Genomic DNA, 27,234 nt, shown 5'->3' on the forward strand with positions numbered 1-27,234 from the left:
ACTATCTATTAAACTAGCTGTCTATCAACAACTTTTAACTTGTCATCAACTATGTCAACACTTGTCATCAACTATGACTCCTACCCACTGTAGCTAGTTAGCATGGTTAACATAGTTATCATGTTAGCATTGCTAACATTGTTAGCATTTTTCAGCAAAACTAATAAAAATGATTAGCTAGGTTAACTAAGTCATATGGTTAACATAGTTAGCATGTTAGCATTGTTAGCATGTTAGTTAGCATAGTTATCATAACTACCAAAAATGATTAGCTAGGTTAGCTAAGTCATATGGTTAGCATAGTTAGCATGTTAACATTGTTAACATGCTAGTTAGCATAACTACTAAAAATGATTAGCTAGGTTAGCTAAGTCACATGGTTAGCATAGTTAGCATGTTAGTTAGCATAACTACTAAAATGATTAGCTAGGTTAGCTAAGTCACATGGTTAGCATAGTTAGCATGTTAACATGCTAATTATCATAACTACTAAAAATGATAAGCTAGGTTAGCTAAGTCACATGGTTAGCATAGTTAGCATGTTAGCATGTTAGTTAGCATAACTACTAAAATGATTAGCTAGGTTAGCTAAGTCACATGGTTAGCATAGTTAGCATGTTAACATGCTAATTATTATAACTACTAAAAATGATAAGCTAGGTTAGCTAAGTCACATGGTTAGCATAGTTAGCATGTTAGCATGCTAATTAGCATAACTATTAAAAATGATAAGCTAGGTTAGCTAAGTCACATGGTTAATATAGTTAGCATGTTAACATTGCTAATATAGTTAGCATGTTTAACAAAACTGCTAGAAAACATTAGTTAAGTTAGCTAAGTAGCATGGTTAGCATAGTTAACATTGTTAACATGTTTACAAAACTGCTATAAAACATTAGCTAAGTAGCATGGTTGGGATAGTTAAAAATCTTAGCATAACTGCAAGCAAACATTAGAGCCATTCCAACTTTGTTATCGTCAAATATCTACCTATACACAGCCATAAAACTATTTGAATATCAACATTCATTAAACTTCCAGTCTGTCAACAACTTTAAACTATTTACCTTCAACTTTTAAACGGTCTACTTTTAAACTATCATTAAACTATCTATTAAACTAGCTGTCTATCAACAACTTTTAAACTATCTACTGTCTATCAACAACTTTTAAACTATCTACATTCAGCTTTTAAACAGTCTACTTTTAAACTATCAACTTTTATTAAGCTATGCAACCACCATGTCTATCCTAGCATCACCGTAGTAACCATCTCTGTATTATCTGTTTTAACTATACATGATATTTTACATCACAACTTTAGCATTTTCATGCACTGGTAATTCCTTGGAATTGCATTTCTAGTTCTTATTATTCCTCTTCTTCTAACGCAGTTAATGCAGCTTCAACCGTTTAACGTAGAAACTTCATTCAAACATTGACACGTAGGTCTTAATTAGGACATGTGGGCTTTGTATTTTTCATCTTTGTAACTTTTATACTTTTTAAACTATTAATTAAAAACTATCAAAATTTCCCCATTGACTTAACATTGCCCTTTATGACATCACAGCAATTACAATCTTCTGCCAGGTGGCCAGGCCACCTGGATCAACTTTCAGTCTCAGGCTTTAAGCATACATTATCATTCTATTAAGACTACACATTCTGTTCAACTGTTTCCTCTGTCCACAACTGTTTCAAAATAAAAGTCCTCGCTACAATAATTCCCTATTAAATAATTTAACCATTTAAACTATCCACCTATTTAACTGTTCAGTCATTCCAACTATATTAAACCTCATCTACCTAGCAAACAATTTAACCATTTAAACTATTCACCTATTTAACTGCCCAGTCATTCCAACTATATTAAACCTCATCTACCTAGCAAACAACTTAACCTTTTAAATTATCCAGCTATTTAACTGTTCAGTCATTCCAACTATATTAAACCTCATTTACCTAGTTCAGTCATTCCAACTATATTAAACCTCATCTACCTAGCAAATAATCTAACCTTTTAAACTATCCACCTATTTAACTGTTCAGTCATTCCAACTATATTAAACCTCATCTAGGCTACGTAGTTCAGTCAATCCAACTATATCAAACCTCATCTACCTAACAAATAATTTAACCTTTTAAACTATCCACCTATTTAACTGTTCAGTCATTCCAACTATATTAAACCTCATCTACCTAGTTCAGTCATTCCAATTATAGTAAACATCATCTACCTCACAAATAATTTAACCATTTAAACTATCCACCTATTTAACTGTTCAGTCATTCCAACTATATTAAACCTTATCTACCTAGCAACCAATATAGCAACCACCTCAAGTACCCTAGGAACAGCCTAGCAACCACTTCCACAGTTACAACCTAGCAACCAATATAGCAACCAATGAGTTTAACCTAGCAACCAGCATAGCAACCACCACAACTAACCTAGCAACAGCCTAGCAACCACCTCATGTACCCTAGCAACAGCCTAGCAACCATGGCAAATACCCTAACAACAGCCTAGCAACCACTTCCACAGTTACAACCTAGCAACCAATATAGCAACAAATAAGTTTAACCTAGCAACCAGCATAGCAACCACCACAACTAACCTAGCAATAGCCTAGCAACCACCTCATGTACCCTAGCAACAGCCTAGCAACCATGTCAAATACCCTAGCAACAACCTAGCAACCACGTCCACAGTTACAACCTAGCAACCAACATAGCAACCAATGAGTTTAACCTAGCAACCAGCCTAGCAACCAGCATAGCAACCACCACAACTAACCCAGCAACAGCCTAGCAACCACCTCATGTACCCTAGCAACAGCCTAGCAACCATGTAAAATACCCTAGCAACAGCCTAGCAACCACTTCCACAGTTACAACCTAGCAACCAGCATAGCAACCACCACAAGTAACCTAGCATCAGCCTAGCAACCACCTCAAGTACCCTAGCAACAGCCTAGCAACCATGTCAGATACCCTAGCAACAGCCTAGCAACTATGTCAAATACCCTAGCAACAGCCTAGCAACCACCACAACTTCAACCTAGCAACCACCATAGAAACCAACAGGGTTACCTAAGCAACCAGCATAGCAACCACTTAATTTGGCATAACAACCAACATATTTACCCTAGCAACACTATTGCAACTATATCTGCATTATTTGTTTTTACTCTGTATGATATTTTACATCATATTCTTTGCATTTTCATGCACTGTATTTCCTTCAGGAAATGCTTTTCTAGTTCTTATTTTTCTTCTTCTAACGCAGTTAATGCAGCTTCAACCATATAACGTAGAAACTTCATTCAAACTTTGTTACGTAGGTCTTACTTATGACATCCGGGCTTTGTATTTTTCATCTTTCTAACTTTTATACTTTTTAAACTATTAATTAAAAACTATAGACTTAACATAGCCCTTTATGACATCACAGCAATTAGAATATTCTGCCAGGTGGCCAGGCCACCTGGATCAACTGTCAGTTTCTTAGGCTTTAAGCATACAGTCTCATTCTATTAAGGCTACATATTCTGTTCAACTGTTTCCTCTGTCCACAACTGTTTCAAAATAAAAGTCCTCGCCACAATAATTCCCTATTAAATAATTTAACCATTTAAACTATCCACCTATTTAACTGTCCAGTCATTCCAACTATATTAAAGAAGCCCTATGCAGGTCTGGTTATTCCTTCGCTGTTTCTGGGTTTTCGCCTGATTTGGGCTCGCATTATTCACGACATAGCTCCCCCTGCAGCTTCGGTAGCAAGTGACTGCTACGCTAAACCCCCAATAGCTAGCGAGCTAGCATCAATAAACCAAACATAGGGCTCACAATAAAACGGTCGAGCAAAAATCACATTACAAAAACGAAGTTCACCCAAAGGTAGGCTACTTACAATTTCAACAGCAACAAAGCCAAGTCGGAGTCCGTTTTGCAGTCTTCTTAGAAACTACAATCTGACTAAATCTGACTACATTTTCGAGTATTTCCGCCGAGTTACATCCGGATGTGTTCCGACCGTGACCAGAAAGTTGCATATTCGTTTTTTCCACGGAGAAGCACTAGGGGGAGACGAAGCACCCACCAAACGACCCAAAAAGTGTTGTAGAACCATCAGAACGACTCTCAACCTGCATAATTAAGGTCTAATTTTTGCTAAAATTGTTGCATAGGGCCTCTTTAAACCTCATCTACCTAGCAAATAATTTAACCATTTAAACTATCCACCTATTTAACTGTTCAGTCATTCCAACTATATTAAACCTCATCTACCTAGTTCAGTCATTCCAACTACGTATATTAAACCTCATCATGTTGGTTGCCAATTAGCACATCATCTGTTTTAACAATATATTTCACACCATATGTTTTTCATTTTCATGCGCTAGTAATTCCCTGGAATTGCGTTTTCTAGTTTTAATTTACTAGTTTGACATTAACTTATTCAATGATGCCAGTGTTCAGTTATCCCTGGGATCATAATCTGGAAAGTGGCTGATCCAATCCCTAGACTATCACATAATACCATGTCTCTGGAAATTGCAGACTCATTCTGTGTGCCAGCTCACCTGGGATGAGCGCCTGACGGAGCGGGCGCTGGAGCTGCTGGAGGACATGGAGCTGGAGGAGCTCAGTCTGCTGGAGGAGCTGCTGGAGCTGGAAGAGCTGTTTCTCATGCCAGTTTCCAGAATTTTCCTCAGCTTCAGCAATATGTTCTTGCCCTCAGGAACGTCTTGCAGTGTGGGCAGGTCTTTCAGGAGCTTGTCTGCGGCTTTGGGTCCCATCTGGACCTCGACTTCTAGTCTCTCAATGGCTGGGCCATCAGCTAGGGGAAAAAACAGCCAAGTATGAAGATAACTGAAAGGGATATGCAATGGGAATATTAGACACTAAAAGGATTCTAACTCACCGGGTCTCACTGCAACATTGACTGCATGCTGTCCAATCATGTTGATCAGGGGTGCGTTCTTGTTGAAAGCGGCATTGCTCGAGGTGAGCTCAAAGCATCCCTTTATTCCCAGGAGAGGGGCTGGAATGCAGGTGGTCTTCTGGATTGGTGTACCTGCTCTCAGCTGAGGAGCAACTTCAGATGACAGATCAGAATAAATCACCTCAGAGGATCGGGCCTGGAAGAAAAGAGCAGACATGGGTGTGATCAAAATAAGGTATGTTAGACCAGGGTTTCTGGGTGTGCTGATGCCAATTCAGGGGTGCCATTGAATACTTTGCTTATATTTCTAATTTACCAATGTTACTCATACAATTATTGTACATCAGTTTAAGCACTATGTGCAAACCTATTTTCAATCGGTTCTAAAACCAATAGATTTTCTGTGAAATTTCCCCTGCAACACAACTCACTTCTAGAACAACTGTGTTGAGACAACTGCATGAGACGAATCACAACTACTTGTGTTTATCTTACCATGCTACTAGCAAGTGAGGCTGACAGCCGGGAGGTAAACCTTTCCTTGGACAGCTGCTCAGTTGCAACAATTACAGGGACTATGGGTGTGATTCTCTCATTTGTGAGGTCTTCAATGTTTCTGGAGATGGCAAGGGTCTCAAAGCTGCCAGAAAAATGTTAAACATAATATTGTGTTATTGTAGTTATAACCATAATCAGGATGATCTTGTAATTTTCCTGCAGTCACGGATCTTTAAGTATCATTACCGGATTTTAGCAATGTGCTCAGGTGTGTCAACAGGGAGAACCTCAATCTTGAAGTTCAGTTTGGGAACATCCGCTCTTGCAGCCAGCTTAGCAGGCAGCACAGTGACAGCCTTGGCTCTGGCCATGACGGCAGCCTGAAGGAAGGCAGTGTTGACTCCCATCACAGCAAAGGTGTGCATGGAGATGCTACGGAAAGGAGAAAAAAACATTTGAAGACTTGCACTTGAAGAAATGTGTGGATATACTGTTGATATTTGTCAAAGAGGTGTACCTTGGAGTGGCCTCAGCTTCCAACTGGATGTCTGCCTTCAGCAGCTCGGCAGCATTGAGAGGTTCAGAAAGAGGTGGGGTAATTGTTGCTTTCACTGTAGAAGTCGGATGGATTGCAGAGATGTTGGATTAGAAAACAATAGCTTAACAATAAGCCAACTATGCCAATCATGATTATGAAATTGGTCAAACCTGTCCATAACTAGATGTACCGCGTAGCGGTACAAAATATGACCGCCGCTCAGTCCTGCACATCCATTCCGCGAAAATAAATCATATTAATGAATTTGTCTCCATCTTCTACTCCATCCCCCACTCTTGAAACTTTTGTGTATGCTTGTTTGCACACATTCCGCACACAAAGTAGCCTACTGGCGCTGCAAAGGTGAATAGATTTGTTTCTGGGCCAAAAAATCTGTAACATTGTTATAAAACCTTTAAAATCTCTAAACAATCACAAGTAGGGCAGTTCATCATAGTCCATCCATTGCAACTGGACTGATGAAAGGTACACCTGTAGGCTACATTGTATTTGGGAAAAGCAGAAGGTAGCAGCATAATGTATTTATTATTAAACTAAAACAATCCCTGTCAGTTCCATGCAGTTTTCAACAGCTATCAAGAAGAGAGGTCATGTCATGGATTTTTGTGAATGTTTCTTCTTCTACATATGCATAGGTTTAGTCATCTAGTTCAAATTATATTCAGCTTTATTGTCAATGCACAAATTAAATACCAGTAGTCTAAAACAAAATGCCGTTTTACCCAGTGGTGCAAATAACTGACATGTCCAAAAGGGCCTTCATGAAATGCGTTGCGAGACTGTTCATACACATTTTAACGGGCAAAGTTGAAGAGCTACTCTCCGTTATTGTTTGTGCAAATAATATGCTGATTCATGTTCCCTTGCATTTTGCAACCATGAGGTCCATGGTTAAGCTCAATCTTTTGACGCAATCTTTTGATTTTCACCCAGCCTAGTCCATGGTAGGCGCCCGATAGAAATATTGTTTAATTTTGCGATTGAGATATCCACGCACTGGCGCCCCCCCTGCGACGTGTTCGCCCCCCGGTTTTAGAGCTATTCTAAATGCAAAAATGCATAGACATTGCATGACAAAACCGTGACTGTTAACAAACTATAAGCTATATAAGGTAGGCCCTATGCTAGGCCTATTACACAACACAAATTGTCACCAGGCTATGCTGGCGACCCAAATAAAATATCCGTTGGAACCAATGGCTTACACCTTACAGTATCAAGCTGCCACCTCTTGGCGAAAAGTTAATAGTTTTGCATATCAGTAGTAATACATTTCACGTAGCTGTGAATCACGGAAAGGGCGAATGAAGTGGACACTTCTAAATGGAACCCAACCCACTGTACAGTAACTCAAGGTCTGTGGCTAAAGCAGCCATAATGAAAGCGTTATCATTGTTTGGATACTTCACACACACGTGTTTTTTAATCGCATAGACTACAACTACCAAGCTGGAATCAAAGCACATCGACTCCCCTCTCACACCCTAAACACGCACTTCGAACAAACAAAAAGCGCCTCAGTCTCACGGAATAGCCATAGGCAAAACTGTATCTGACCGGTTTAACGTTGGTATTAAATCATCCATCGCAAAGAATGATTTTTGTAGCACGTGCAACAAATATGTGTAGGTACAGCCCTGCCCTGAATACATCTCAACGTGCGCTCTAAAACATCTGGTTTAAATGGAGATGTAGATCATCACGGGATCATAGACAGGTTATCTTTCAGGTAGCCTAGGCCTATATATTTTCCATTAAAAAACCATCACGTAGCGAACGTGTTGTGGCTAACTCACTTAGCTCCTGTTAGTAGCCTAGGTTATGGTCATAAGCAAATGAGATGACAGTCGAAAGATACAATTAGTGCTGATTTGCTTGGTAGCCTATAAACGCATTTATGGTTTTCTACAAATACATCAATAATCAAATTGGCCTCCATCACTCAACCATGCTAACGGTAACATTATTTTACCTACGTTCTGCTATTGATAGGATTAACGTAGCCTACCTGCAGTAAAAAACAAGCATGTCCGATAAACATTCTCAGATTTATTTCGGCTTCAAGAGGAAATGGGAATTACATTTCATGCAGAAATCATCCTACCCTTAGACGTTCTCTGCGGTAAACTACTGTAGCCTACAGTCTTGTCCTTATAGGAAGCATAGTGTCTTTCTAACCCACTTTAGATTAACTTCCAACAAAATTACGTCTCACTGCAACGATGCGCCATCTAGTGGACAAACGACTACTTATCGCCAATACTGGAAATGCAGCCATGATGATGATGATGAATATTTATTTTGGCTTTCTTTTAATCCTACTGAATTTGTAATTATGTATCAGCCGTTCTAATACCGATAGTATGTGGGTGCCTGTGTGTGTGTGTGCATGTGTATATGTGTGCACCACCATCTACAGGCCAATGAGTGTAGAGTCACTAAATGTACACATAACTTAATTTTTTAGACCCCCCCATGGATGAAATTCTACGAAACTTGGCATACCCCCAGAGAATGTCAGGTTAATCATACACATAAAATTTGGTGCAGTTCTGAACGTCTTTACTGAAGAGAGGGGCGATTAAAGCAGAATGATATTGCATTTTCATTTTTTACCGGGGGGGTGCAAATCACAAATGAGTGATTATGGGCTAAGTTGATGTGGGCCCTTGAGACCAACATACCATACCATAAAAATTTCTTCATCCTCGGTGCCACGGTTCAGGTAGTTATTTAGGAAAAACTGCATTTTTTGGGTTTCGGGGGGCCCAGCGCGGAGGGGGAGTGGCCCCCGGGGACCAAACGAAATTTTTCCGTAAAAGTCTAGTGGGGCTACATACCCACCAAATTTCATGTGCCCCGGTGTTTCGGTGCCCCAGGTATCGTTGACCAAAATTTCAGGAAGTAGATGACGGGAAAAAAAAAAAAAAAAAAAAAAAAAAAAAAAAAAAAAACTTTGACAATCCCTATATGACCGCTTCGCTAGCTTCGCTAGCGGCGGTCATAATTATCTTGATCCTACCTTTGATGGAAGCAGCGGCAACAGCAGCAGAGTAGAGACTGAGCTCCATTGGCACACCAATAGCAGTGGGGAAGATGCGGCGAATCTCAGCAGCCAGAAGAGGCTTAGCGGCCTGAGCGGTAATGCCAGTCTGCAGTGCCTTCAGGGCATCCTTCAACAGGACCTTGGCATCGGCACTAGTGGCAAGCTGGATAGGTAATCCCAGTGAAAAAACAATTATAATCTAGAAATCTGGCCTCACAAGCTCTATTCAGATATTAGACATATCATAATGTATATAAATGTTATATAATTAGGGATGCACCGAATCCAGGATTCGGTTTCGGATTCGGCCGAATATTGGATTTTTTGACGGGGTTCGGTTTCTGCCGAACCTTAGAATTTTTCCCCACCAAACCGAACCCTACGCTTACACTATGCGCGCTACACTGGTCGACGTCATGACGCCGCCTTTGATTATAGGAAGGTGTTTACGTAGGTGGCCCGTTCGAATGCAGTAGCTCAGGCTGTGTGAGTGAGAAAGTGAAAATGGAACTCGTGAGCAGAAAAAGTGTTGTTTGGCAGTACTTTCAGTCCAAAGAAGGTGATTCTAGTCGAGCTACATGTTCAATTTGCAGTTAAAATAAAATAAAATTAAATATACACTGCTGTGGATGTTATTTACTTCATAAATGTGTTTACTGTGTTAATGGACTGAGGATGGAGTAGGATTCGGTATTCGGTTTCGGATTCGGCAGAATCTTAACCAGTGGATTCGGTATTCGGCCGAACCCCAAAAATCTGGATTCGGTGCATCCCTATATATAATATCAAGATAATTCAATCTAATCTAACAGGTTAAAAGCTACAATACTGTCAGAAAACGTACACGCTTAAAGACACTGATTTACATATTGAACATACCTCAATTGCCCTGTTAACTAAGTCTTTATCAATGTTGGCGAATGCAATTTCTTGTCCCATGAACTTGACGTACATAGAGGCCAAAGGCTGGCTCTGGGGAAGAGCTCTCCATTTTTTCAGCTGTGTGCAGACATGGGAATATATATACTATTAGATATACATGAAAGGGGGAAGACTAGTTTCAGTGTAATTACCAGCATAAAGAGTATTACTACTTACAGATGATTACTACTGAAAGAGTATTGCTACTTACAGCCCTCAAGACTTGTTTCATCTTGGTCAACCTGTCAGTTTTCTCAGCCAGAGCTGGGGACTTCATGATGGCTTCCTGGATCCCTTCGGTCCTCACACCAACCTGAGGGAAATTCATCAGATGACTGATGTTAATGAAAAAAGAAATACAAAAACATTATTTTATGGCAAGCTAGAGAACTTTTTGATTTATCCTAACCTCAAGAACATCAGCTGCAGTTCCAGCAAGATAGGCACGGACTTTAGCCACAACAGCTCTGGGCAGAATGGTGGCACCATCGTTGATGATGTAAGCACTACCAGTAGCACCAGACGTCAGAAGATCTGTGGATGAGCATTAAACAGTGACATTTTAGCATCGGAAATGGTAACCCTCCGGCATGGTTTCAATGAATGTAGCTCATACTTCTGTACAGAGATGTAAAGTAACCAAGTACAACTACTTGTACTTAAGTATGAATGGGGAGTATCTGAATGTTACTTGCTACTTTTACTCCACTACATTTTCATTAGCAGCATTAAGTAAAAGGTAGGCTAAAATAATGTGCAAATGAAAACAGGCTTCGAAGACATAGTGACGTGTAGACACCAAGTTTTAAGGTGCTGTATGAACTTAGTAGCCTATCCAGTTCTGACTGCTTTCTTTTTCTTTAAAAGCATAGCATTGTCACCCCAACTGGCCTTGAAAGCATTTACTACTTGTCATACCGTAAATAATAGATACTTTAAGACTTTTACTTAAGTCATTTTCTGATCAAATATCTGTACTTCTACTCAAGTGTAGGTTTTGGATACTTTATACAACTCTGCTTCTGTAGATACCAATGTGAATGGCTTTGCTGTAGCGGTAGTTCAGTCTGTCCAGCTTGGAGCTCAGGATCTTCATGGCAACATTACTGGCAGCACCACTAAGAACCAATATGTACAAACATCGGTTAGCAGCCGCACTAATTTATGAAACATATAGACTTACTGACAACTCAAGCGATAACTGCAACTTGGCAGCATTTGCAATCACTGCTAGAAAGATGGCAGTGGTGAGGCCAGGGCCTCTGTTCCACTACAGGCAATATGACATGAGTGGGAGTGGTGTTGGTAAAGGATATCGCCACGGCGGTAATTAGGCTATAGGTACAAATGCTGAAAGTCATTGGAGTAACTTCTATAGCCTACTTACCAGAGATGTAAAGTAACGAAGTACAAATACTTAAGAACAGTACTTAAGTATAAATGGGGAGTATCTGTTCTTTACTTTTTCATTCATTCATTTTTAAAATGAAATGTACACTTCTACTCCACTACACTTTCATTAGCAGCATTAAGTAAAAAGTAGATATTTGCAACCCCGAGATTATCTGACCTGATGTCACTACGGAACACAGCAATGAATGAAGACATAGCACACCAAGGCCTATGTACCCTGGCAAATATTGATTTAATGCTGGTTTTCTCTTGACCAATATGTTTATTTTGACTGAAAATGACACTGCCACGTGCCAAAAGGTTGTAAGGCAATATGGTAGAAACATGGAATAAGAAAAAGACATTTTTATGAAAAATTCCATGTCCAAACTTATTCATACCCTTTTTAAATAATCAATGGAAACATCTTTGTTTGCCATCACAGCTTTCAAAATGGTTCTTGTAATACCTACCACACCTCTCCATGTCTCCACAATGATTGTTGACCTTTTTAGCAGCAATTCAGGTTTTGCGGCATGAAAGATTCTTTGCCATCACTCTGCCCTTGTGATTGGCATAAAAAATAAGCATTAAATCCCAATGATGCCATGACCATATGAAGTGTTGGGGGTGAGAAAATTATTCTTTTGGGATGTTTTTCAACGAGTGGGACCTGGTGACCTTCTCAAAGTAAATAGTAACACTAAAACAAAGGGCTACATTTAGATTCAGAGGTGGCATTGGACCATTAAACCACACAATGATCCTAAACATACAGCCAAACAAGGCAAGAAATGGTTAACAGAGAACAATATCAACATTTTAGAGTCCAGACCTCAATCCATAAGTGAACACAAGGCCAGAGTGATGTCAACGAATCGTTCCTGCCTCAAAATTCGGATTGCTGCTAAAAAGGTGCGGTCTTGTGGAGACATGGAGAGGTGTGATAGTTATAAGAACCATTTTGAAAGCTGTGATGGCAAATAAAGATGTTTCCATTGATTATTTAAAAAAGGTATGAATAATTTTGGATAAAAAATGAAAACGCTTCTTTTTCTGATTCCATATTTCTACCACATTGTCTTACAACCTTTTGGCATGTGGCAGTGTCAGAACAAACATATTGGTTAAGAGAAAATCAACATTAAATCAAGATTTGCCAGGGGTATGAATCTTGTTCCTAACTGTATGTTGTAAGGAGCTATAGTCAAATTCGAACAGCTTGCTTTTCATTAATAGCACTTTTGTTTAGGCATACTTAAGTACTGTAAATAATATATAATTTAAGACTTACTTAAGTGGTATGCTTATAGATTACTTTTACTTAAGCACGAAACCCTGGAGGGGTCATTGCAAGATTTCTTTGGTATATCCAGAAAATGTGCGCTCATTTGACTAAATTGTGTGCCCATTTTACTAAATTGTTTTACTAAATAGTATGCTCATATTACTAAATTGTGCTCTCATTTTAATTTTTGTAAAATGTGTGCACGATTTACTAAATTGACAGCACAATTTAGTAAAATGAGTGCACTATTTCATAAAATGTGCGCACTATTTCATAAAATGTGCACAGGATTTTGTAAAATGTGCGGACAATTTAGTGAAATGAGCACACAATATACTAAATTGTGCACACAATCTAGTAAAATGAAACCACAATTAAGTGAAATGAGTGCACATTCTCTCGATATAATAATATCTTGCAATGACACCTCCTGGGCTCCGTACTTAAGTCATTTTCTGATCAAATATCTGTGATCTCTCAAGTGTGGGTTTCGGATACTTTATACAACTCTGCTACTTACTTGTCTATGTTTTATATTTATTTCAACATTCACCTATGTACCTATGTTTTACTCCATTTTCTCACTCAATTGTGATGTTATAAAATCGCTGCTCTCTCGCTTTGAATAAATGGAACGTTTGCGTTGGATAGTTCAATGCAAGATCACTAGCTGCAAAACGCCCGAGTGGGGATACCCTGACATATTGCACTCATGATGACTCATAAAATGCCTCTTGCCCAATCAGAAATTAATAAATAGTTTGACCGGACCTAACTCTTGTATAATAGTAAATAAACAGTGAACAAAACTTGAGTCAATATTTACACAGTGACCAGGTCTGGGGCAGTACTCCTGGACAGAGACTTCATGTGGGAGTAGGCGAAGCTGACTAGCTGCATGTTGGTCTCCTTCTTCAGCACATTGGCGAGAGTGGACACCAAAGCCACAGCGGGTTTAGTATCAAACAACACGATGCAGGCCACCATCCTCAGCTCAGAGTGAAGGGCCTTGTCCATGAACAGCTGAAGGGCCACTGGTTGCACCTGGGCCAGAAATCAGACAGGTCACCTCACAAAGAAAGACACCAATCAATCATCTTGGGGAACTGGATAGGGACAACAAATGAAAGTTAGCCAATGTGGCTAACTCTGAGTTAGTTGTGGGTTCAATTCCCAGCTTCTACCGTTGTGCCCTTGAGCACTTAACCCCAAGTTGCTCCGGGGACTTGTAATATAATTGACATAAGTTAGTAGCTTTGGATAAATAAAAAAAAAATGTCTGTTAAGTGAATAAATGTAGATGTAATCTGTTGATTAATAAGCACTGTCCCTATCAAATAAAATAAATTGTGAAGTAAACTGCATGGAGTGGCTGTCCTGTTACACTTACCAACATAGGCTCCCTCTTAGCGATGTTCCTCAGGGCCAAGATAACATCAGTCTGAACTCTGACCGGGAGGGCAGCAGCTGTGGAGCCAAATCCAGGGAGGATCTTCATGATTGGTTTAAGACTGGAAGGATGACCAGCATTACCCAGAACTTTGACCAGCAGGGTGATTTCATTAACATCAGCTTTAGCAATAGCCTCAGCTGTACGCTCGTGGATGGGCTGAGGATTACAAAATAATCATATTAGTCCAAAGGAAAACAAAGTCATTCAGAAGAAAGATGAATACTGAAAATACATGTAAAACATTCACCTTCAGGAGTTCAGCGGGGCAAGAAGGAACGGCAGCACAGTACTTGGCAATCATGGTACCATATCCCAGCATAGCTATCTCACGCAGAATAGGGTTTGCCTGAACTTTGTGATTGAGGGCCAGGGACTGTATGATTAGAAGAGAAGAGTTGAAGAATGAATAGTGTCCTTTTAGAGAATGTTTAACGAAAATGTACAATACTCATGTCAACATACAGAGATGAGTCTGATGATCTCCCGATCAGAAGGAACCATATGTACAGCAGCCAAAAGAATCTGAACAGTTTCAGAAACGCTGATGTCTTCAGCCAAGAACTTCTCTTTGATGAACTTCACAGCAGCTGGTGTTCCAACAACAGGAATGGCATCCAAGATAAAGCGCCTGCAGCAATAATACTGATTTATATAGATATACAGACCGTGTAATCATACAGTCATACAGACAAACACAGCTCCTTGACAGATGTAATAATAACACACCTGTATTCTGGTCTGGCCTTAAACTGAGCCCAGATGGCCTCAAGGTTCTCCAAGGTGGCAACACGTAAGACCTGGATCAGCTGGATAAACTTCAGAGGTGCATCATCATGGACCTTAGCCACATTAGTTGCAACCAGATGATGCAGAATATCCACTGCCTGAGGACAAATGTAAATAAATAAATAAAAAACTTTATAGAGAAGAATATTTGCAAAAGTTATGCTCGGAGGGACAATGCTGTCAACCTGTAGCCCTACCTGAGTCACTGGGTTAGTAATTTTGATAAGCTGAATAGGAGTCTGAAGGATTTCAGTTGCAAACTCATACTGCAGTGAACCACGTGCCGCATATTCAGCACTAGCCTGTACAATTGGAGCCCTCTCATCCTCCAGGAAGGTCAGGCTTTGTCTGAAAAAACACATTTAGTTTACAATTACAAGGCTTTGTATTTATAGTTATCAAGTCAAGTCACTTTTATTTATATAGCACATTTAAAAAACAACAGGAGTTGACCCAACGTGCTTTACATGGCAAAAGAGAGGTTGGGCAAAACAGTTAAAACATAGAAAGGGGCCCAGGGATACACAGTTCTGACTAAAGTAATGTATACGATAAGTAAGAAGAAAAACAATATCACAATATATGAAATCTATTTTAAAATTCTGGTAAAAGCTCATACTTGGCTTCCATCTGGGCAGCTTCATCCATCTCAGCAACAGGTGTGACCTGATGGAGTTCCCTCACTGTGGCTTCAGTGAGCAGAGCACCAGTGGGGGTTGGTTTCATGATGTAGCTGTAGGTTGCGACTCCAGTCAGGCTCTTTGATTTCTATGGGGTTAAAAGTGGACTGATTAACAGCCAGCATGGACTGTACAAGTACAACACACATCATCATTCATATCATGTTACATCTGAGCTAGATGGGCTGTGTCCCTTACCAGCTGGCATTCAGCACAGGTTTCCAAGTAAGCCAGGCCCAAATCCTTAATGACCCTGTCTTGGCAGTTGGTGAGATCCTTGGACTTGGTGACAAGAATGCGCTCTGCCTTGACATCCTCACTGATGACATAGTGGGTCTTGCACACTCCCTGGGCTCCAGCCTGAAGAGCAGCGATTAACGTTTATTACATTTACATTTATTCCTTTAGCAGACAGATATATCCAAAGGGACTTTTATGTCATTTACATTACAGGGACCACTGTCCCCAGAGCACTCCCTGGGCTCCAGCCTTTTGGTTAAAAATGGACATGCTAGTTACCTGCCATTACACTGACTGAACACAAGATGATCTTTTTGGGTTTTGGCCTTACCTCTTGCAGTTCATAAATATTCTGGGTCTTCTTGAGGTTGAGCTGAAGAATGTTGAGGATACCTCTGTGGATGTTCAGAACTGTGGTGGAGACTTCAGTGGGGGCAAACACCTTGCCAACCACACCATTAGCATACTCAAACTTGATGGGAATCAGAAGCTGAGAAGCCAATGCTGAGGTGAGCTTGGTGGCTGGGACGAAGGGGTCCTTTGGCCAGACACCACTGTACTCTAAGATCTCAGGATCTGCAAGCTTGGAATAAAATTGGAATCACAATTTTACAATGATAAATTCATCGAAAATTATTTCTGCCACTGCACACAGAACAAATGGAGCTTCAGTTCAGTTTAAAGGGAGAATGGTGCTTGCCTGAACAATCGATATGTTTTTGGTAAAGTTTGAAACAATGTCATTTTTGTCTGCTAGCCCCACAATTTGAGGCTAAACCTACACACCAAATATGTATAGTATGCCTTATGTAAACACCAAACATGTACACAGGTAGTTAAATAAGAGAATGAAACAGAGATACCATCAGTACTGTTGCACTGATAAAACACTATCATAATAGGTATCCCTAAACAGTTACAACACAGGTAATTGAAGGTTACCCTCAGCAAGTAGGTGTTCTGAGCCTCAGCACTGATGAGAACCTTGCTGCTGACTTTTAGTCCTGCTTTGGCCAGACCTTCCACAGGAAGTCCACCAAGAAGCAGAGCCTCATATCTGTACACGTAGGTCTTAGAGGGAGAAAACTCAGGAGCTATGAAGAAATGTATATTTATTTATGGCAGAATTCAGAATGTACAACAAAAACATTTTGGACTTTACTTTCAGGTTGAGGCTGCAACTTACCAAGGTTCACATGCTGACCAGCTGTGATGAGAGAAACAAAAAAAACAAAAACAATGACATAAACCATATGCCATACAGTAATTTGAATTCTGTATCATCTCATTTCTGTTCTAGTATTACAGACAGGTCAACAGACACAGTTACAGACAAACTTACCCACAAAGGCTATAGCCAGGGCAAGCACAAGGACCCTCATCATTTGAGGATGTACTGTAAGAGACAACAAGGATGGACAGACCTTTTATAATGACATTTTGCTGCCACATATCAGTGGTTCAGTTTATCATTAACCAGACTGGTGTGATGACCAACGGAGCTTTTTGCAGTAGAGGCGTGTAAGAGCATATAACTTCCAGATCTGCCCCAGGTTAGGTTACCCTGGCTTTTACTGTTGATATTACCAAAGGGAATGTCAATGTTCAAGTTACACAAGTATTCTTTAAACACTGAGATGTACTATTGTAGAACATTAGGCAGCCTCATTCCAACTCATCCCAATAGTCAGGTTCATTATATTCAGTTTTTAACCTTTGTGGGAATTTTTGGGGGATTTGCTAAACTATACATTTTTGGAAAGGTTACTGTATAAGGAGTCAGAAAATCAATGTTTGCATTTGCTCAGATGTCTATATGGCGGCCATATTGAAGTTTAAAATTGTAGCCTAATATCTCGACTTCTGAATAAACTGGAATATTGATTTTAACCGCTAAACTCACACTGCAAGGGTCAAGAAATCCAATGGTGCTAGTTACACTTTACCATATTAATCCTTAGATGCATGAGTAGGTAATAAATTACCCTGTGTGGTTGTTTTCTTGCAATGTAATGAAAAGTGATCATTTCATATTCCAGTATATATATATTTATATATATATATACTTATGTTTACCATTTCTGCTGTAAGTGCATGTTGTGTGTGATGTGTGTATGCTACTGAGAGCCTTGAATTTCCGCTTGGGGATCAATAAAGTATCTATCTATCTATCGACACAAGCCCAACATTTGGTTGACATTAATCACCTGTGGACCTTCTTATATGTATGGCACCACTGACTTCTATTAAGCCCTTAGAATTGTCAGTGTTACCATGTGTAGTATTTTTTCAATATTGTGGATGTATTTCAATGGGATGATAAAATAACATGCTTTTTGAGGAACATGGAATATTAAATGCAAACAACTTTTCATTATAATGATATTGCAAGAAAACAACCACACCGGGTCATTTTTGACCCACTTTGCATCTATGGGTTAATGTGGTAAAGTCTTGTAGCTTTGTAACTAGCATTCCCTGACCCTGACAATGTGGGTTTAGCAGTTAAAAACAACATTTCAGCTTATTCAGAGGCCGAAAGGTCAATGAAGCTTTGTAGCCTATAGGATTTAGGATACGGTATTGTGACACCCAAGTTAATGCCAATTTAGTTGAGGTTTAGATGAGCCAATCTAGATGTTAATCGGTTAGGGAATAGCTGTAGGCCTATTAGCTGTCAATAAAATATATGTCAGAAGTGGGATTCGAACCCACGCCTCCATTCAGAGACCAGAACACCCACTTGTATGGAAGGATTGTCACCTTGAGTCTGGCGCCTTAGACCGCTCGGCCATCCTGACACGTGACAATTTGCTTCAATTTCCGTATTCGCTTCGGGTATGTGCGATAGAGAACTAGAAGGTCTCTTACTTAGCACAATTGGCGCTGGTGCTCACATGATATGACTCTCTTCCTCGCATTTGTGGCAAAATTAATTGAACAATCCGGTGTAGGTAAAAGTGGTTCAATGGAGGGCTCTTTACGAATTGTATTGTTCACAGTTCTAAGCGCGCTGTTCTTCAGTGCATTCGGGGTTGTTGACGACGACTGTCCTTGCATGGAACAGGAACTCTGTAAACAAATTCAAAACGAGACTCAATTTGAGGTAGTAACGCTTAAACGTCAGTTTCGCTTTTGTCGTGACTTCTTATTAGATATATGTATCAGGGATAATAAATAGGCCTAATAATGCCTCTTGCTTTTTTGTCAGGTGTTTGTGTTTGATGTCGGTGGAAAGGCATGGAAGTCTTACGACTGGACCAAATTGACGACCATCGCTGCCTTTGGACAGTATGATGCAGAACTAATGTGTTTTGCCCATTCAAAAGGAGTCCGGCTTGTTCTGAAAGGTAGGCTAATATAAACAATGTGTGTGTGTCGACGGTCAATAGACTCTCCTCACCATTTAATCAGTTACACATCAGCGACAGACAGACACTTTAGTAAACTTCACAACATGACAAGCCTGTGTATAAGCCCACTTTCAATGATTGAGCCTAGATTGAATGGCCCCATCTAGTGGATGGATCGGGCAATTGAATAACCATAGGATATGTCAAACAGGTGGCAAGTTCTAGCATATAATTTGGACAATAATTCTATTTTAGTAAGCGTAGTCATTGTGCAATGTATTATAATAACCTAAAACACAATATTTAAGTTAACAGACTTGTGCTATTTTGGTTGCGTTCAGGGGATGTGTCAGTCTCAGCAATGGTAGATCCCACCAACAGGACTATCTGGATCAAGGAGAAAGTCAGCTTGGCAAAGAGACAGTTCATGGATGGCATCAATATTGACATAGAGCAGGCTGTAGAGGAGAACTCTCCAGAGTATTTTGCTTTGACGGCATTAGTCAAAGAGACCACAGATGCTTTTCACAAAGAGATTCATGGTTCCCAGGTAAAGACGACAGATTTATCAATATTTGTAGTATTTTTTCTTAAGCAGTTCAACTCAATTTGCTTTTTACATTTTTACTCACAGGTATCTTTTGATGTGGCGTGGTCTCCCAAATGTATAGACAAACGTTGCTATGACTACTCTGCCATCGCTGATTCCTGTGATCTGCTCTTTGTGATGTCATATGATGAGCAGAGTCAGATATGGGGAGATTGCATGGCCTTGGCTAACGCACCCTACACCCAGACACTGACAGGTGAGTGAGGGACTCACACCAGGGTGAAGCAGACAAGGAAGTTTACAGGCCACACAGTCCAAGCTGACATTGCCTAAGTTTCCGTTTCTCTTTCAGCATATGAGCAGTACATAAAGATGAAGATTGATCCAAGGAAACTCGTGATGGGGGTGCCTTGGTATGGGTATGATTACCCCTGTCTAACCTTCTCACAGGTACCAAATGCCAGGTTTTTGCAATGCTGATATCCGTCAGTTCTGCACAGTTGTGGGATTCATAAACACATGTCTAATGGATATTTGCAGCACTGCTACCACCTGATCAGTTAAGCAAATATTTTGTTTGTGTTATTTGGAGAGATGATATAGAATAGCCTTTACATTTTGGTCAAATGTTATGTACAATCATTGAATTCATTTTATATCAAAATACAATTTCAAAATGACCAGTTCCAGTCTTTTTTCCCTAAAGAGTAACATTCTCATTCTATAGAAAGTAACATTCTCATTCTAATAGGCTGACCCAGAGACATATAAAGGCTATCTATAAGGCTATGGGCTGACCAGTTTGTTTGCATTGTAGAGTGGAGCGTGTGAAATCCAGAAGGTTCCGTTCCGTGGGGCCCCATGCAGCGATGCGGCTGGGCGTCAGATTCCCTACAGCTTCATGATGAAGCAGATCAACAGCTCCATGTCTGGCAGGATGTGGGACGTGGAGCAGCAGTCGCCTTACTACAACTACAAAGTAAAGTCTTCACTGTGCTGTGCAAGTGTAATGGTAGCCAGCTGGTGCGCTAGCTGTGCAGCATGTATTTGTTTAGTAAACCTCTCTCCTGATGCCTTGAGAGACATGCTAGTAAGAGATTCTAGCACCCATGGGTTTGAGCTCTCTTGCTACCACTCCTGCCTCCCTATCCGAGTTGCCGCAAGTTGCTGGTTTGAGTCCGGGCGGGTGCTTGACTGAGTTGTGCAGTCAGTCAACACAATGTAGTTACACAACCACACTGTTATTCTGAGATCTTTGTGCTTTATCTTGGTTAGGTTAACACTGTGTTTTACTGTACACAATAAATGGGCATACCAAGGGGTCACAAATGACTAGCTTTGAAGATAACTTCATTAGAAAGGGCTTGTAATAGCCACAAAGCCAGGTTTTAGCCAAACCTTAATCAGCCCAAAGCCTACATATTGCATTTTAAATTCAAATACCTCTAAATCATCTCTTTCAGGATGCAGACGGCCAGATCCACCAGGTGTGGTACGACGACCCAGAGAGCATCTCCCTGAAGGCAGCCTACGTTAACAAGTTTGGCTTGAGAGGCATCGGCATGTGGAACGGCAACCTTCTGGACTACAGCAACAACCCCGTCGCCCAGCAACAGAGCAGAGACATGTGGAATGCTCTGGTAGCAACCAGGGAAACCGAATGGGGGGAAGTCACCTTGGAGGTGAAAAGTATGTCTTAGAGTCAACATGCTGTATTGTCTCCAGAGGGGCAGTAGAGGCAGCTTCCTCTGGCATTCAGGGGTACTTGTCCATGCCATCAGATTTAACGGCAGCTTTGTTTTGTTCCCTCTTTGTAATACACCTCAACACATGTGCAATAAACAATAATATTTACAAAAGTCTTCAACCTCTTAAAGGAGAATTCCGGTGTGATATTGACCTAAAGTGTGTTGAAACATGATACCGAGTGTGAACGTATGTCTCATAGCCCATCTCGGCTTGTCCCCTGCACTCCAAAATATGGCGCTAGTTAGCCGATGCTACCAACAGCTTTTTCAAAAATAATTCCGTGGAAATGCATGGAGTCCAGTTGCTGCTACTGGAAGAAACTGGAATCCATGCATTTCTACAGAATTATTTTTGGAATCTGATCCCTTATCATACCTGTTCATTCTTACTCGTCGTTCGACTTATCGTGACTAAATTCAAGATGGCTGCAAACGCTAAACTTCGTGAAGATACTGTCTGTATAAATCGTCTTGTAAGAAAACTACCAGTGCTTTTTCAAAGTTCTCAATGTCTCGTTTTATATGTCAGGGCCCTCGGAAGTCTACCAATGAAGTGTGGAGATACATTGAGCCTCGTAAATGGTGTAAAACAGTGATTTTATTTGCATGGCTAGTCTGATGCCGAAGCACCACCATTGAAAAAGCTGTTGGTAGCATCGGCTAACTAGCGACAGATTTTGGAGTGCAGGGGACAAGCAGAGATGGGCTATGAGTCATACGTTCACACTCGGTATCATGTTTCAACACACTTTAGGTCAATATCACACCGGAATTCTCCTTTAATTATCCCTATAAAATCCCTAACAAAGCTTAGAACGTAACACTTCTTGCCAAATAAACATATTACATTCCTCACTAAAAACATGTCCTTAAAAATGCAATCCGTGATCCTTGATAACTGTCAATGAAATGACACTTCTCTGATCTGTGCCCCTGAAGCAAAGAGTTGAATCAATCTATGTTTTGTTTTTTATATATATAGAACCAAAACACAGCTAGCAGGCGATGATGAGCAATTCTATAGATTTAAAGGGGAAAAAAAGGGTTTTGGATCACAGATTATGCCTTTAAATATTTTTACTGAAATATGTTCAAGCTCTATGGTCCAATTTCCTATAGGTCAGGCTTGTTTCTGCACTGCAGGAGGTTTGGTATACTGCTGCCCGCTGCCTCCAACATCTACAGGTGACTTGTAGACAGAAGGCTGTGATTTCTTTGAAGCCAGCTCAGCCTTCAGTGTTTGTCGTTCTGTGGCCGCTTGTACTCTTAGCTGAAATAGTTGGGAGAAAATTTATTAGCTGTAAAAATTAGTTTTGTCAACAACAATGTAGGAACATTTGACAAACCTTCTGCTCTGTTTCCAGTTTCATTTTGCAGTCTTCTACCTTCCTTCTTAAATCATCTATTTCGTAGCTCTCTGTCATAATCTGGATGATCAGATCATTCTGAAAAGGGTTATAGTTAATTGATGACATTCAACTGGTTATCCAATTAATATGGCCATATCCATGTTGCAGGGCACATTAATACTCACTTTAATGCTGGAGACTTTCCCCAGATGTCTGTGTTTCTTTCTGCCTTCTCTCGCTTGTAGCTGTTGCAAGAGTTTGTTGTAGAAAGTCTCCAGTTCCTGCCGGACATTCTTCAGGCTTTCTTCCAGGGGTGCCGTAGCTTTCTTGGTATCAAAATATTTCCTCTTCCAGCCATTACGAGCTGAAAAAAGATACAGACTACATCCGAATGTGTTGGACCAGACGTGTCCTAGGATAAATTCAGACATCTGTAAGGCCTATTTTAGAAGGAAAATGCATTGATAACATGGTGACCTGCTCTTGCATTCACACTAGTTAAAAGAAAATGCTGCAGGTCTATCTGTCATACTGAAATGTAGGAATATCTGAATGTGTTAGATTAGACTTGTACAGTCACAGACTGTTTTATACAGGCACTGATTCAGCATGGGCAGCAAGTGTGACCTGACTGCTTTGCTCTTCAACTCACTCCAATTGACTTGAACTAAATATAAGGACATGCTCTATACTATAGAGCACGTCTACCGTTAATTCAGCCGAATAGGCGTTTTGGCAAGTGGCAATAATAGATTTGAAGTTAAAATCATACCATATCGTCAAAAATCATATATTGTGTTTCTAGTATGAGTGGCTATTGCTGCGTGCTACATATAGCTTTGAGTATGCTTTGTTACACGCTGACTAGGGGAGTAGAGCAAGTCCATTGTTGTTGCTGCTGCAACACCACTTCTGGTGTAAGACAGGGATCATCCTCATCCCACACGCTGATACTTTGATCTGATGTGAGGTGGGTGTTCTGGTGCATAATGGCTGCCGTGCATCACCTAGGTTGGTGAGGGTTCCCCCTTCAGTGTAAAGCGCTTTGGTTGCCTTGAAAAGCACTATATAAATGTTGTTGTTGATAATACCTTGATTCCTCCGGTGTCTGTTGAGAGCCAGAAGGTCTTTGCCCTTCCTCAGAAGGTCTTGTCTAATCCGTTCCAACTGCTTTCTCTCCTCCATCACCATTCGGACTTCCTCCATTAGCTCCTGCCCTGAGGAGAACAGTTGGAGGCGTGAACTGGGTTCTACAGCAGCATAGCACACCACAGCACTGAGCAAGGATGTGAATGGAGTTTGGTCGTACTGTTAGTCGAGAAGACGGTGACCACAGGTTTTCTTGCAGTGTTTATATCGGAGGAAGCTGCTGTTGGAGAACACTTAAGAGACACAAACAATGAGCCTTGACCTTTGAAAAAACATCTCATCAAAGAAGCTTTGCATAAAGAAATACAACATGCCTAGTGTTACGGCCTGTATTACACAGTACACCAGTAAAAAATAGACCACCTGCTGGGTTTGACATCTCGGGCATAAACAAAAGCTCACGGCCCATTTACAAGAAACCGCATGAGTCATTAGCAACCGTCTGGGACTTCTTGAGCATGTAGAACGCCCCCCGCCCACCCCCCCCACCCCGCCCGCGAGACACACAGCTACTCACAGCTACTGTCACCCCACCCCCCAGACACACAGCTATTCACAGTTACTGTCACCTCCCCCAAATGGACGACCTCAGTTTCATTGTCAAAAAAAGGAATGTCAAACTGACCTCTTTTGTATACTCGATTCTGTTGTTTTTGTTGTCTCTGTATTTTCTGTGTACAAATAATAATATAAAAAAGTATGCATACCATATAGATGTTAGGTAGTAATACATCTGGGAATATTATGGGATGTAGGCGTGTCAGGGAGACCTGTCTTGGTTGAGAGATAAGCTGCAGTCCACATCGTCCACGGAGTCAGGCACTCCTGAGTCTCTGGTTTGGATTCTCTTTGTGGAACATTTCTTTGTTGCCGAATTGACCGTTCTGGCTGGGCATAACTTGTCGGGATTTCCTGAGAAATTGAAAATGTTCAGCCAACACCAATAAACATAGCTGATTACGTCCTATATCATCAAAAACAGCTGTAATAATGTTTTCTTGTCAAAAATGACAGTGCCACAAGATTTGCTGTCTGATTAAAATGACAGGATATTACTGATACTCTTAATACTAATACTAACTCTATTCTGCTTGATTCTTTCATACGTTACACAAACACACAGATGTTTGAAACAATGAACTAAAATACACATTGGGACTGCTGCCAATTCCTTTATCTATGTCAATCATAGGCCTACTATTCTTACCTTTTTTGGTATGAAGCTGCTCACGAATGTTCTCCTTTTGGCTGTGGTCTTCTCCCCATCCTGAATTGTAAGAAGAACCATCTTCCTCTTTGTCCTCACTGGAAATTAAGCTATCATCATCAACACCGCCACCATTACCATCCAGACTAAGAGTTGGAGGCTGATTGGACAGCTTTTTTATTTCAGGAAACCGGACCGGCTCTTTTGATTCCGTGGCTATTGATGTTAATGGCTCTGAGCGAAAGCTGGTGTGTGGGTTTGAGCTGTAACTCTGCATCTCTGAGGTGTGTGAGTGTGACCGCGTGCTTCCACTGATGTCCAGAAAAGAGGGCAACAGGTACAGTTCAGGATAAGGGGCCTAAAGACAAATCATGGACCAATGGAAGAGTTGCTGAATTTCATTTGGTGAAATGTACCCAGTATGAATCCAAACAGGGTGTTAACTTACATAGGGAGGTGAGAAAGCTTTTACTTTGAGTTCTCTTTCTTGTTTGGGCTTGACCTGTGATGGAAATATACATTTCAACATGTAAATCACATGCCACCTTCCCACAATAGTTCATAGTTTCTTCTAAATTATAAATCAATTTTACCAGTGCCAGACTTCTACCAACACATTTTAGGAAGGAGTATCTGTCAATTAAGATGTCTCCACCAAGTAGGACCCCAAGTTCATCTCTAAGTGCTTTCAGTGTGATATCTGGATAAACCCTGGGACAAAAATAGGGAGTTTTACTTTACATTAATCTACAGGATTATGGTTATTAGGCTACTGTTTGTTAACTATTTTAACTTACCTTATAAGCCCTGCAGATATGAAATTATCAATGACTTCAGATGAAATTGTGTTTCTTTTTGAATTCCACAGTTCAATAGGCACACAGAGTACGTGTAACTCCAAACACTGTCCCAGATCACAAAGAAATGCGTAAACATCAATTTCCTTCATTTCCATTTTAAACACAAGCATTTTACATTTTGATAACGTTAACTGATGAAGTATGTTGAGACACTATTGAACTACCGACATACCTCAGAGCTTAGGCGTCTTCCTCTGTGGTTCATCATCATGCTAGGCAATTGGAAAGGTTTGGGTAGCCTACATTTACCATTTATCGAACACGCAAGAATTCTCCAATCGTGTTCCCTAGACTCAAGCGATCTCTTGGTATCCCTCCGTGGGAGTGGACCGCACTGCTAAGTTACAATCTTGTGTAATCAAACACTGAGATGGTAGCCTCATCGTTACGGGAACAGCAACTATAAATGCTAGTCTCAAATCGAGGATATTAACATTTGGAAGGATAGAATAGTGTAGTGAAAAATATACGCCGATGCACCTACTTCAACGTAACGGTAACTATGGTATTTATATGGTAGGCCTACTCCATAACATGTCTAGTGAGCAGTAAGTACAAAGAAGCAATAAAATCTCCCTTTCAAGCTCGTGCTTTGTCCAACACTATCGGCATTAACCCTTGGTTTTGTCATACCCGGGCAACACAAAAGTTAGCCTAACCAAAAAAAAAAAAACGAGTTGAAGTGATAGATGTGCAGAAAGCAAGTGCATCTTTTGACAACAGTTAGAATAAAAATATATAACTAATACATCAGTAATATCAATGAAAAAAGTGTTATTTTGACCTAAGATAAGTTACCCACATCTCAAGAATGTGTTATTATTATATTAATAAACATCCATAGTAGGAATTGGAGATAGTAAGCAGGGCATGCAGTTTCTGCCATTTTATTTTTACTGTAGGGTTCCCACCCATTTTCACTGACAAAATGTCAAAACCTTTCCATTACTTTTCAAAGATTTTTCAGCCTGTAAGTACGAAATTGCTTACTTTTGGGGCTAATTACAACATGTGACTTAAACAACAACAATGCTTTCTGTTTTCTCCCCCACTATTCCATTTTTTTCCCAGCAGGATGTGAGACACACGCATAGGAATATTCACTGTGTCTGCCCTCATTATCTATTAGTCGAAGAGTAAATGCTACATAACATGTTTGAACAACTTTACATTTTATTGCCAAAGACTCACAACAACATAT

General features: G+C 40.3%; 3 protein-coding genes and 1 non-coding gene across 4 annotated transcripts in view; 1 reads left to right on the forward strand and 3 right to left on the reverse strand.

The window, feature by feature from the left end:
• The window catches only part of LOC143116754 (vitellogenin-like), a 49,894-nt gene extending 32,695 nt beyond the window's left edge, over positions 1 to 17,199 (reverse strand). The window contains exons 1-22 of the mRNA XM_076278044.1: positions 17,160 to 17,199; positions 17,004 to 17,024; positions 16,760 to 16,911; positions 16,149 to 16,400; positions 15,776 to 15,937; positions 15,517 to 15,665; positions 15,095 to 15,245; positions 14,838 to 14,995; positions 14,574 to 14,739; positions 14,359 to 14,484; positions 14,049 to 14,267; positions 13,485 to 13,702; positions 10,999 to 11,096; positions 10,388 to 10,512; positions 10,190 to 10,291; positions 9,937 to 10,056; positions 9,034 to 9,220; positions 5,970 to 6,063; positions 5,699 to 5,884; positions 5,450 to 5,594; positions 4,934 to 5,150; positions 4,593 to 4,849 (exon numbers count right to left, since the gene is read on the reverse strand). Coding sequence (XP_076134159.1) covers positions 4,593 to 4,849; positions 4,934 to 5,150; positions 5,450 to 5,594; positions 5,699 to 5,884; positions 5,970 to 6,063; positions 9,034 to 9,220; positions 9,937 to 10,056; positions 10,190 to 10,291; positions 10,388 to 10,512; positions 10,999 to 11,096; positions 13,485 to 13,702; positions 14,049 to 14,267; positions 14,359 to 14,484; positions 14,574 to 14,739; positions 14,838 to 14,995; positions 15,095 to 15,245; positions 15,517 to 15,665; positions 15,776 to 15,937; positions 16,149 to 16,400; positions 16,760 to 16,911; positions 17,004 to 17,024; positions 17,160 to 17,199 — 3,345 coding nt within the window. The remainder of the gene's footprint in view (positions 1 to 4,592; positions 4,850 to 4,933; positions 5,151 to 5,449; positions 5,595 to 5,698; positions 5,885 to 5,969; positions 6,064 to 9,033; positions 9,221 to 9,936; positions 10,057 to 10,189; positions 10,292 to 10,387; positions 10,513 to 10,998; positions 11,097 to 13,484; positions 13,703 to 14,048; positions 14,268 to 14,358; positions 14,485 to 14,573; positions 14,740 to 14,837; positions 14,996 to 15,094; positions 15,246 to 15,516; positions 15,666 to 15,775; positions 15,938 to 16,148; positions 16,401 to 16,759; positions 16,912 to 17,003; positions 17,025 to 17,159) is intronic.
• Positions 17,200 to 18,507: 1,308 nt separating this feature from the next.
• On the reverse strand, positions 18,508 to 18,618 carry trnal-caa (transfer RNA leucine (anticodon CAA)). Its single transcript has 2 exons — positions 18,581 to 18,618; positions 18,508 to 18,553 (listed from the first exon to the last, which is right to left on the reverse strand). It is a non-coding gene; the product is annotated as a tRNA-Leu (tRNA).
• A 25-nt stretch (positions 18,619 to 18,643) lies between these two features.
• Positions 18,644 to 21,606, forward strand: ctbs (chitobiase, di-N-acetyl-). Its single transcript, XM_076278045.1, has 7 exons — positions 18,644 to 18,923; positions 19,029 to 19,167; positions 19,512 to 19,720; positions 19,805 to 19,976; positions 20,073 to 20,170; positions 20,538 to 20,699; positions 21,184 to 21,606. Exons 1-7 carry the CDS (start codon positions 18,720 to 18,722, stop codon positions 21,418 to 21,420), a joined length of 1,221 nt encoding a protein of 406 aa, XP_076134160.1. The 5' UTR covers positions 18,644 to 18,719; the 3' UTR covers positions 21,421 to 21,606.
• Positions 21,607 to 22,546: 940 nt separating this feature from the next.
• Positions 22,547 to 27,084, reverse strand: spata1 (spermatogenesis associated 1). The gene is made up of 8 exons (XM_076279251.1): positions 25,971 to 27,084; positions 25,767 to 25,884; positions 25,622 to 25,675; positions 25,088 to 25,531; positions 23,909 to 24,125; positions 23,003 to 23,181; positions 22,815 to 22,913; positions 22,547 to 22,738 (listed from the first exon to the last, which is right to left on the reverse strand). Exons 1-8 carry the CDS (start codon positions 26,141 to 26,143, stop codon positions 22,589 to 22,591), a joined length of 1,434 nt encoding a protein of 477 aa, XP_076135366.1. The 5' UTR covers positions 26,144 to 27,084; the 3' UTR covers positions 22,547 to 22,588.
• Positions 27,085 to 27,234: the final 150 nt, after the last annotated feature.

The sequence above is a fragment of the Alosa pseudoharengus genome, unplaced genomic scaffold (assembly GCF_046254945.1).
Source record: "Alosa pseudoharengus isolate Yale_2024_CS ecotype anadromous, Long Island Sound unplaced genomic scaffold, YU_APseudo_1.1 YU_APseudo_1.1_scf_11, whole genome shotgun sequence".
Lineage (NCBI taxonomy): Eukaryota > Metazoa > Chordata > Actinopteri > Clupeiformes > Clupeidae > Alosa > Alosa pseudoharengus.

What these genes read in the sequence shown, in the direction of transcription:
- ctbs (XM_076278045.1), top strand. Translation starts at nt 18,720, where the DNA reads ATGACTCTCTTCCTCGCATTTGTGGCAAAATTAATTGAACAATCCGGT. An exon ending in AAAACGAGACTCAATTTGAG is followed by an intron (nt 18,924 to 19,028) that starts GTAGTAACGCTT and finishes CTTTTTTGTCAG; the next exon opens with GTGTTTGTGTTTGATGTCGG. An exon ending in AAGAGATTCATGGTTCCCAG is followed by an intron (nt 19,721 to 19,804) that starts GTAAAGACGACA and finishes TTTTACTCACAG; the next exon opens with GTATCTTTTGATGTGGCGTG.
- spata1 (XM_076279251.1), bottom strand. Translation starts at nt 26,143, where the DNA reads ATGCTTGTGTTTAAAATGGAAATGAAGGAAATTGATGTTTACGCATTT. An exon ending in AAGCTTTCTCACCTCCCTAT is followed by an intron (nt 25,532 to 25,621) that starts GTAAGTTAACAC and finishes ATTTGTCTTTAG; the next exon opens with GCCCCTTATCCTGAACTGTA. An exon ending in GGAAAGTCTCCAGCATTAAA is followed by an intron (nt 22,914 to 23,002) that starts GTGAGTATTAAT and finishes AACCCTTTTCAG; the next exon opens with AATGATCTGATCATCCAGAT.